This window comes from Hydra vulgaris, chromosome 08, assembly GCF_038396675.1.
Source record: "Hydra vulgaris chromosome 08, alternate assembly HydraT2T_AEP".
Lineage (NCBI taxonomy): Eukaryota > Metazoa > Cnidaria > Hydrozoa > Anthoathecata > Hydridae > Hydra > Hydra vulgaris.
In genome coordinates, this window is record NC_088927.1 from 29,024,783 (window position 1) to 29,034,398 (window position 9,616).

At 26.8% G+C, this 9,616-nt stretch overlaps 2 protein-coding genes across 3 annotated transcripts; both read left to right on the forward strand.

Annotated features, from left to right (window-relative positions):
- The first annotated feature begins 462 nt into the window (after positions 1-462).
- On the forward strand, positions 463-9,395 carry LOC136084269 (uncharacterized). 2 transcript variants are annotated; one of them, XM_065804342.1, is made up of 5 exons: positions 463-918; positions 1,148-1,231; positions 2,369-2,542; positions 3,267-3,379; positions 8,155-9,395. In XM_065804342.1, exons 1-4 carry the CDS (start codon positions 563-565, stop codon positions 3,352-3,354), a joined length of 702 nt encoding a protein of 233 aa, XP_065660414.1. In that variant the 5' UTR covers positions 463-562; the 3' UTR covers positions 3,355-3,379; positions 8,155-9,395. The 2 variants fall into 2 exon arrangements, with proteins under 2 accessions (XP_065660414.1, XP_065660415.1); XM_065804343.1 differs by lacking the exon at positions 8,155-9,395 and adding an exon at positions 3,562-3,734 and having other exon boundaries at positions 543-918.
- On the forward strand, positions 8,759-9,286 carry LOC136083214 (THAP domain-containing protein 1-like). Its single transcript, XM_065802619.1, has 2 exons — positions 8,759-8,912; positions 8,964-9,286. Exons 1-2 carry the CDS (start codon positions 8,759-8,761, stop codon positions 9,284-9,286), a joined length of 477 nt encoding a protein of 158 aa, XP_065658691.1.
- Positions 9,396-9,616: the final 221 nt, after the last annotated feature.

A 9,616-nucleotide genomic window follows, 5' to 3' on the forward strand; every position in this document is an offset into this window, starting at 1 on the left:
ATACACTCAACGCCTTAGTGAGGACATTCGTTTTTGTTTTTTTTAAATTGCTTTACTTTAAATGGGAAAAATAAAATTTATAAATAAATTAAACTTTATATTTTTAATTTTGTTTTAAAAAGTTAGGCTTCATAAAATGCAGATCCAATTATTTTGATAATTTTTTTTTTTAATGTATAAACTTACTAAAAAAAACGAAAAAAACATAACCTGTAAAAATATCTAAAATCTTCTATATTTTCTATTTCTGAAAAAAACTGAACTGAGAAAGAGTCATAAAAAAAAAACTTAAATAAAAATAACTTTAAAAAACTAAAAAAGAATTTTCTCTAATAACTTATTTCGTATTACAAAATTACAAAATAATTACAAATATATTTAGCATTATTTAATATATTTAACATTACAAAATAGCAATAAATATATTCAAAAAGTAACTCAAAAATTGATTCTTATTTAAAATTAGACGTTGATAAATGACGTCAAATTCGATTAAAATGTAAAGTTAAAATTTATTAGTTTGTCACTCAAAATTTAAAAATCGCGATAAATTTTTTTTATAATGAGTTTTAAAAATATTTTTCGATCTTTTAGAGAAAAGTATGATTTTATAAAGAATAAGTTAAAAAAAAGTAACATCTTTTGGAAAAAAAGCTGTTTCTCGAATAAACAATGTGAACCAATTCTTACAAAATATAATAGAAAAAGTTTTGAAGAGATAACAAACAATTGTACATCGTATCACCCCACTATAAGGTGTGGTTCAGAAAATGAGGATATTTATATTCCGAGCAAAAGTTTACTGTTGTTGAAATATCAAAGGTTAGTTAAGAACATTGACTGCATAAAGCAGTTCAATTGCGATCATGTGAATAACACTTTTAATTCCTACGTGGTTTGTTTGGAAACTTCGGCCAGGTAAAAATTTTAGAAATCATTTTATAATTTTTGTTCAATCTCAGTTTTAACTTCTACTGCGCATGTTTTTAATAAATTATACATAATTTGAAATATTTAATACATCTTTTCTATTTATATTGTTCAAAAATAAATAAACCATCCAATATTTGCTTAAATTTTCATAAAAAATGTGCTTCTTTTTTTGTCGACCGTTTAGATGTCTATCTTTAATATAATTTATTTTTAGATTTAAAAGAGTTCTGTGGGCAAAGCCCCATCAACCAGTCGGACGTTGGACTAATCCACTACTTTACCTCATATCTAAAAAAAGGTATTGAGCTTTCTGTATTTGTTTTTATAATATAATTCATAAAGTAGAATGTAATAAATGCAACTAAATACTGTTTTCTATTATCTCTAAAACTTGTTTGTGTACGTAAGTTTATTTGTTTTATTGTTTAACATAGTTTAAATATTAACTTCAATAAATAGTAAAATATCAAACAATTATATTATGTTTTATACTATTAGATACAGTTTTCAGTATTGCAGTTTTTTTTAAACACTTTTATAATTACTTAACTTATATTGACCATACCTAACCTAAAAGCCAGGTTCAAACAAGTATACTTGTATTAAATACTAGTATTCTATTATCATATTTTTTTACTTTATACTTTAGCATTATTTGTTCATAATACAAAACCTATCTTGCTGTATCATATGTGTAATACGGTTAAATAAATCGAAAGGCCTTGTTTATCCTGATATACTTAAATATATTTTAATCTGTTTCATTATCAGTTAATTTATTTATTTTCTTTTACTTTTGGTTTAGTTTATTAACAGTTTTATTAACATTAATAAAGCAAATAAACCAAGTTTTCAGTAACATGTTGAAATATCTTCTATTTTGGTTTTTGTGAAACTTAAAGCAAAAAAAATCTCTTCTAATAATATTTTTTCTTTATCAATAAAACAATTGCACAAACGAAGATGCGCTTCTATAAAAAATTTTTGTTTTTTGTTTTTTGTTTTTTAGCTTAAATAACAGTTCTACACGCTTAGTATCTTCAATATATAAAAAAGTTAAAATGCTAGAAATTTGTTGTGAGTTTGTTACGACGCTCTGACGACGTTGTTAAATCAGGTTGTAGCTTAGCACTGGCAAAGGTTGTTTGACTTTGCAAATTAAGTTTAAACGAAGCCAAATACTGAATAATAGTTAAGCTTTGCTAACAAAGTTTATCGAGTATTCTGTACTCATAAAATTTTGTTCAATAAATAAACTATTTTCTATTCGCTCCACTATTCATTAAATAATTCGATTAGCTGTTTGTTAAAATCCAGTTCAAAGTTCAAGAATCTGGATTTAGCTTTTTAGTTAATTTTGATTATTCAATATTTAAAAGCTAAATATCTTAAAAAATATTAGTTATGTTGTTAAATATTTTTTGCTCTTTTAAAGACACAATAATGATATTAGTACCGTAAAACCACCTAAACAAAATGTATCACCCAGCCGAAACAACGTCTGGAAATACACTCCAAAAGAGGATATGTTTACATTGGGGAACAAACACCCTTCGCAATTTTCTGCTGAGCAATATTTGGTATATTTATACTACAAAGAATATGACAGGTAAGAATAATTTCAGCGTAGTTAAATGTATTGCGAAATGGAATTTCCTATTTTTTTGTAGATACACATTAAAAAAATAAAAAATTTATAAAATTGAAACAAAAATAGTTACAGTTCATCATATTTTCTAATTTACACTTTATTAATTTATAGAAAATTATAGTTAAAAGGTTGTAATATAGTTAAGACAGTCATCTCACCTGCCATTGACGAGCAAAATTAAGCAAACAATTACGGTATTTGTATGCTCAATATTTCCTGCGCATATGTTGAAGCACTTCTAAGTTGATACACTAAGGCACAATTGCAGTGAAGTTAAGAATACATTGACATAATGAAAACAAAAAACATTTCAGAGAAAAAAAATTGGTTCTATTTGGGTACTGTGTGGGATTTCTGGGAACCAATATGGAGTCCAAAGGAGGTGTGACATGCGTTTTTTTTTTCACTAGAATATCATAATAAATTCTAAGTTGGAAAACCCTTTATACAAAAAGAATTAGAACAGATATGATATAGCGTGGTCAAAATTTATACATGGATTTTAAAAGTTACAACTTTTTGTACCACATATATAATATTATATCATATTTATAATAAAGTTTAACATATTATTAACTGTTTAACATTATTTTATAATATTTTATCTATTTCAATTTTTAATTTTGCAAGTTTTTATCTGAATAAAATGATATAAAACGAATTTTTTTAAATCTCTATAAAGAATACACAATACTGCACCATCATCTTCAAAACAAAGTTCCAAACAAGCAAAATGTTGTTATTGTTCCTGGCAAGAATCGTTTTTTTAAAAGAAGTTTAATTTTGAAGAAAATGGTATGTCTGTTTTAGAAAAGCTTTCAAATCTTTTTTGCTATCATACTGCATAATGAGTGTTCCGTTTAGAACAATTCCATATTAATATGATGATTTAATGCTTTTTGCTAATATTTGTTTGTGTCATTCTTTTAAATATTTCAACTTGCATTTAATTTCCTAATGCCGGATTGTTTTTTTAGGGTTCGGGTTTAAAGTTTCCACTACAAGAACTTTTTATACAAATTTTATATTATAATTTTAACATAAAAATATATAGCATTTTTTTTTAGTTTTTATATTAAATTAAGGAAATTTGTAATATACCGGAAAAATATATTTAAAGATAGCCACGAATATATTCGAAATGATGTATTATTAGAACACTCATGTTATATCTTTGTCTTATCATTGTCCTATTATGTTGAACAGTATAATAAAATATTATGTAATTTATATGTGAATGAATTTGTATAATTATAAATGTAGTAATAAAGTATTTGTGTCAAATTTACCCCTAATGGATATATATCGGTAAAGTATTAACTACTTTTTTTATATTAAGTTTACATTTATTGATAAGTTTTAATTTTTACCTAATTAATCTTTTCAATTTTAAATATTGTGACCAAAATAATTTCTACGTCCAATATGATAGGCATATATGTTTATAACTACGTTAATTATATGCCCTTTTAATTTTACGGCCAGAAACTTTATTTAAAAGTATATTTAAAAACTATATTTATTAAAGTTTTGAACACGGACGATGCTTTTATATACTGAAAGATTTTTTAAGTTTAATATTAGTTTGTAAATTACCCCATGGGTGGGTTACCTTGATACTGAAAAATTTCTAATTCTTGATACAACACAAAATGCTAGTTTTACTTTAAACAGTCTCACAAGTTCAACCCTTTACCCTAGTAGCAAGCAACATTGGCGCAATGTTGGTACAATATTGATCTCAATATTGGCTAAATATTGTTAACAATATTGCACCAATATAAAATGTCCACATTTTGATATATATAGCCAATATTGATTTACAATATTGGCTATACATAAACTGCAATATAACGCCAACATATATATATTTTTTCACAATCATATAATGAAAGCATGAAGTTTAACGCAAGTCATTTTTAAACGAATACTGCAAATGCATATAAATATCAATACATGTGCATATATACATAAACAGGCTCATACGACAACACGCGCATCATTAAAAAGTAAAAGATTAAGCGCAATAACTTTTATATAAAAATATAACTATTGAATTTTAACAGCAAATTGAGACGACACTTGTTGAAATTTCATATACATTTTTATTTGTGGGTTTATAAAAACTTAAAAAAGGCAAAAACTTGACCAAGTATAACTAAAACAAAAGGTAACGCAACTATGATTACAATAATTTTTATAATTTTTTAAATTACTGATTTAATATGGTTTAAAACCTAAGGAATTCTATAAAAAGATTTCTCAGAGTAATTACTGCAGTAAAAAATCTAATAAAAACCCATAACTAACGAAAAAATATCAAGACAAATTATTTACTAAGGGTGTTGTGATTAACCATTTTGAGAAATTTTTGATTAACGATTAATTGTAAAAAAAAAAAAAAAACGATTATTCGATTATTAATCGATTAATTTATGAAATATAAAAATAAAGTTTCTCTTTAATTACACAATAAATAGTATTATTTGAGTTTTTTTTAATATAAATTAAATTTGTTTCAATGTAATAAAACATTCAACTGTAATAAAAATGGTTATAATATTATAATGGTTAAAAGAGGCAAAGAATTTTAATTTATATAGTTAACTAATTCGTAATACATTAGTGAAAAGCGTTTCAGATAACGTTTTCAAATAAAAGTTTTTTAAGAAATTTTTAATGTAAGTTAATTTAAATAACGTTTATTTCATGTCCATTTTGTTTCTGTAAAAGATATGAGCGAAGAAAGCATAACCAATCAATAGTTTCATCATTTAAGGATGTTGTTAATTTAGTTACAAAAAGCCCTGTCGCACTAAAACATCTTTCAACTTCGACCGACGATGGTGGAATAGTTAACAAAGCATTGTACGTTTGTTCAAATAAATGACTTTCACTTCTTTTGTTAATTTTTTCAAAAATGCTCATTTCTTTTTTAATAGATGAAACGCTATTTTTAAAATTTACTACAGTTGAAACATTGGTGTTTTTCTTTGACAAAATGCGATTCAATTCTTCTTTTTTTGCTATATTTTCAGTACATTCATGTGTAGCCTCATCTTCTTGGTCGTTTTAATATTACATTTTTTTGTGTAAGTGCTTTTAGTTAAGTATTGGGATCATCTAAATATTCTAACAAGTCTTCTGCATTAATAATTCTACGTTCAATTATTCTTTTACTTACTGCCTCATAGAATTTCATACCAGTTTCACTTGATTGAGTTTTCAATTTAGAAAGTTAAAATTCAAATACTTTTAAAGCATCAATTATATTGCAGTTTTGACTTCCAATGCAAGTGAACTTACCTCAATTATTTCTAATAATTCTACAAATTCCTCAACCTGCTTAATTTCACAATTTGTTGGATATAAATGAATAATTGACAAAGTTATTAGTACTGATTTTATTATTTCTTTCAACTCCAAGAACCCCTTTAACATTGACAACATTGAGTTCCAGCGTGTACGTACATCAACTATCATCACTTTTTCTTTTCTCAGTTTTTCTTGACACTCTCTTTGCAGAAAATCATTTTTAACAGGTGATTTTCTTATAAAAAGAAGCAATTTTCTAACTGTATTTATTGTTGATGAAAAACCTTGAACAAATTCGATTTCATAATTTGCAGGAGCTACTTCAACCCAACTTTGTCCTTCGCTTTTTTAAAAATCTTCCTAATCATCATCACATTCGCCATTTATTGAAGAGTTATCAAGTTCTATTTCAAAATATTCGTCATCAGGTTCTACTAAATTTGTATGATTAGCATGTAAAACATCTACCACAGCCAAAGGTATATCATGACTATGACTAATTTGATGATAAATACCCATCAATCGTCACATTTTTTTCATTACAGACAAACCATCTGTTATAACAGCGATTATGTGGTTTTTTTTCATTACAGACAAACCATCTGTTATAACAGCGATTATGTGCTGCAAACCGAACTCGCCTAGTTTTTTAATAACAATCTCAACTGCCTTGATAGCTGGCATTGTGTCTTTTACTCTTATCATACCAATACTAACTACATTTCCGTTTTTCATATGGATATTTATACACATATAACATCTTTTTTTTTTTGGAGCTCCACTCGTCTAATGATAATGAAAATCTCTCATCATCTTCTATTCTCTTTTTTAAATCACTTTTTAATTTTTCTCTAATATGGTCAGCATACTTAAGTGTAATACTTTTAATTCCTTGTCTTGTTGATGGCATTTTTAAGCCTTGAGCTTTCCATCCTTTCATAATTTCTTCACTATTTGCTAAAGTTGAAAACGGTATTTTATCTAAAGCTGTTAACTTTGCAAGAATTAACCCGGGACAAGAACTTCGTTTTTGAAAATAGGATGAAACTATCGTTTGAGAATTAATTTGTGTAACTAATGAGCTTCCTGAAGCAGGCTCTACTTCTATTAGAAGTAGAGCCTGCTTCGTGTTTGTGCTGCATGTGGTACATTAAGGATATAGTTGGTATATGCAATTTAAATTTGGAGTCACAATGCTTGCATTTTAAAGTACGTGAATTGTTTATATTTTCTAATAAATTAAATAAATTATGAACCCAAACCTTAGTTGTTTTTTTTTGGTTGCACCCATATATCATTGCTGTTGCATATATTGTGTAATAAATCCTAAAATTATAATACAATCTATAAAAATCTTTGCAGGTACACTATAATTCAAAACAGAACACACATTCCCACGAAAATACACTCAAAAGATTATCAACAATACCATTATGAAGTAAAACACGAGGATTAAAGATTTTTTAAAGTAATAAATGTAAATATTCTAGATATTCTTGGCAATTATGGCTTATTCAGTTAGTTTCCGTGGTTTAACGTGAAACAGTTACTAAATCCAGTTTTGACGATCTTGTGTATAAAGGCGGAAAAGTTCTAAAGTGCTTATTTTTATATAAAACCTAATCCAAATATAGTACGTCGATTAATCGTTCTAATTTTTCGAATAATCAATTAATTAATCAAATCATAAAATAAACAATTAATTAATCAAAAACAGCCCTATTATTTAATTAATAAATTTATATTGCTTGTCCAATATTAGAATGCCAATATTGGAGTTGTATTGTATTGACATTTCTATATAGAAATATATATAAAAGTTCTATATAGAAGCAATATTAGCATGCATATACTTTCCAATATTGGTATGTCAATATCGGCGCAATACTTTTACCATTATTAGCGCAATATTGTATATCTTGTCCGATATTGGCCAAGATACCCAATATTACACCATTATTGCACCAATATATCTTTCTACTAGGGTTTGTTTTGGTAGTTTATAAATTTAGTTTTGTAGGTAGTATTTATTCAACGAATTAAACCAAATAACCAATATTTCTTTATTTCAGGCCTCTAAAAATTTGAAAAATGCAATTAATTTAAAACACCACAAAATTTCTAAAACAATTAATTTAGTAGGTAGAATTGAATAAGCTTAACGAGCGCACTATGCGTCGTTCTAATTCAAAATGAGGAAATAAGCTTATAAATAAAGATGCATTCAGTATATATTTTTTAATAATTTTATTTAGGTTACCCAAGAAGCCCTTAAGTTTTTATCACAGAGCACCGCGTATGAGCATTTAATCGGAAGTTCACGCCTCCTTCCAAACCAATGACGCAAAACTCGCCTAGAGGTAGGGTTTGAACAATGGATAATTTGTTCAAATACAAAATTAAAATTAACATCCCAGCCAACATTGGCAGGCGGTTACCGTATGGTTTTTGTCTGGGCTTACGGGAACGGGATTTTAACAGGTAAGTGTTTTGGTTTCCGGACGGGTCGCATATGGTAAATAAATCCAGCAAATTTGCTTGATTGGGTTTTATCCGGTTTTTATCAGGGTCGAAGGATCTGGGGATATGACGGGTTTCCCATAAGGTTTCCAAAAGGTTTAAACTGATAATTAAAAAAATCATAACAAAACCATTGACGTAAATAAATAACTAGATGTCTAACTTAGGGATTTTTATAAAATAAAAGTGAAGCCGATTTATTTGTGTACTATTTTAATCAACCATTTTTATATCGGGCAGAAAACAGTAAATATCAAATAATGTAGAGAATAAATCCGTGACATTATTTCTTTTTGTCTTGCTAAAGTATTTATTTAATTCAATTATTTTCATCACAAAATGGTAATTTCTTGTGCTGCATGTGGATGTTCTAATAGATATATAAAAGGCGGCACAAAATCCTTTCATAAATTTCCTCTTCAAAATTCTGAATTATGTAAAAGGTGGATTGTTGCTTTGAAACGTGAAAATTTTCTTCCATCCAAACACACCTGTATCTGCAGCAACCATTTTTTAGAATGAGACTACAATTATTGTATCCCAGACAAAAAAAATCCAAATCTTGATCATCATCAAAAGCCTATTTTAAAATGTAATGCTGTGCCATCAGTTTTTATATTTTCTACAAATATTCAAAAGACAAAAAGGAAAATTCCATCAATACGAACATCAGTAAATTCATTATCTAAATTTGATTCTTTATCAAAAAAAACAAAGTTTGATGTTTACCCTACTATAGACAAACCCAGCAAAGAAATTAATTCAACACATAATGATCAGCCAGAAAGCACTATTGAAAAAAATGACCACACCAGTCAATCTCTAACACAATCTATAAGTTCTTTATCACCAGCAAAAGAAAAATAAATAAAAAAGTGAAGGCTTTACAACAAAAATTAAGAAGAAAAGAAAAGAAAATCTGTCCTTTACATGACATGGTTTCCCTTTTAAAATCTAAAAATTATTTGACTACTGATGCTGCCACTGTTAAGAAACCAATTTTCCAATCAAAATGTTAAACCAAAGGGTCACAGATACAACTATGAAGTGAAAAAATTTGCTTTAACTCTTCATTTTTATTCTCCACGGGCGTATAACTTTCTTCGGCCAATGTTATGTCTTCCTGCTGTAAATTACATCAAGGAATAAATCAGGATCACAATTACATCATCTGTAAATTGTGATCCTGATTTATTC

Excerpts from the sequence above, each read along its gene's own strand:
- LOC136084269 (XM_065804342.1), top strand. The coding sequence starts at position 563 with ATGAGTTTTAAAAATATTTTTCGATCTTTTAGAGAAAAGTATGATTTT. Across the intron at positions 919-1,147 it reads TGTTTGGAAACTTCGGCCAG|ATTTAAAAGAGTTCTGTGGG; the intron begins GTAAAAATTTTA and ends ATTTATTTTTAG. Across the intron at positions 2,543-3,266 it reads TACTACAAAGAATATGACAG|AATACACAATACTGCACCAT; the intron begins GTAAGAATAATT and ends ATCTCTATAAAG.
- LOC136083214 (XM_065802619.1), top strand. The coding sequence starts at position 8,759 with ATGGTAATTTCTTGTGCTGCATGTGGATGTTCTAATAGATATATAAAA. Across the intron at positions 8,913-8,963 it reads TCTTCCATCCAAACACACCT|ACAAAAAAAATCCAAATCTT; the intron begins GTATCTGCAGCA and ends ATTGTATCCCAG.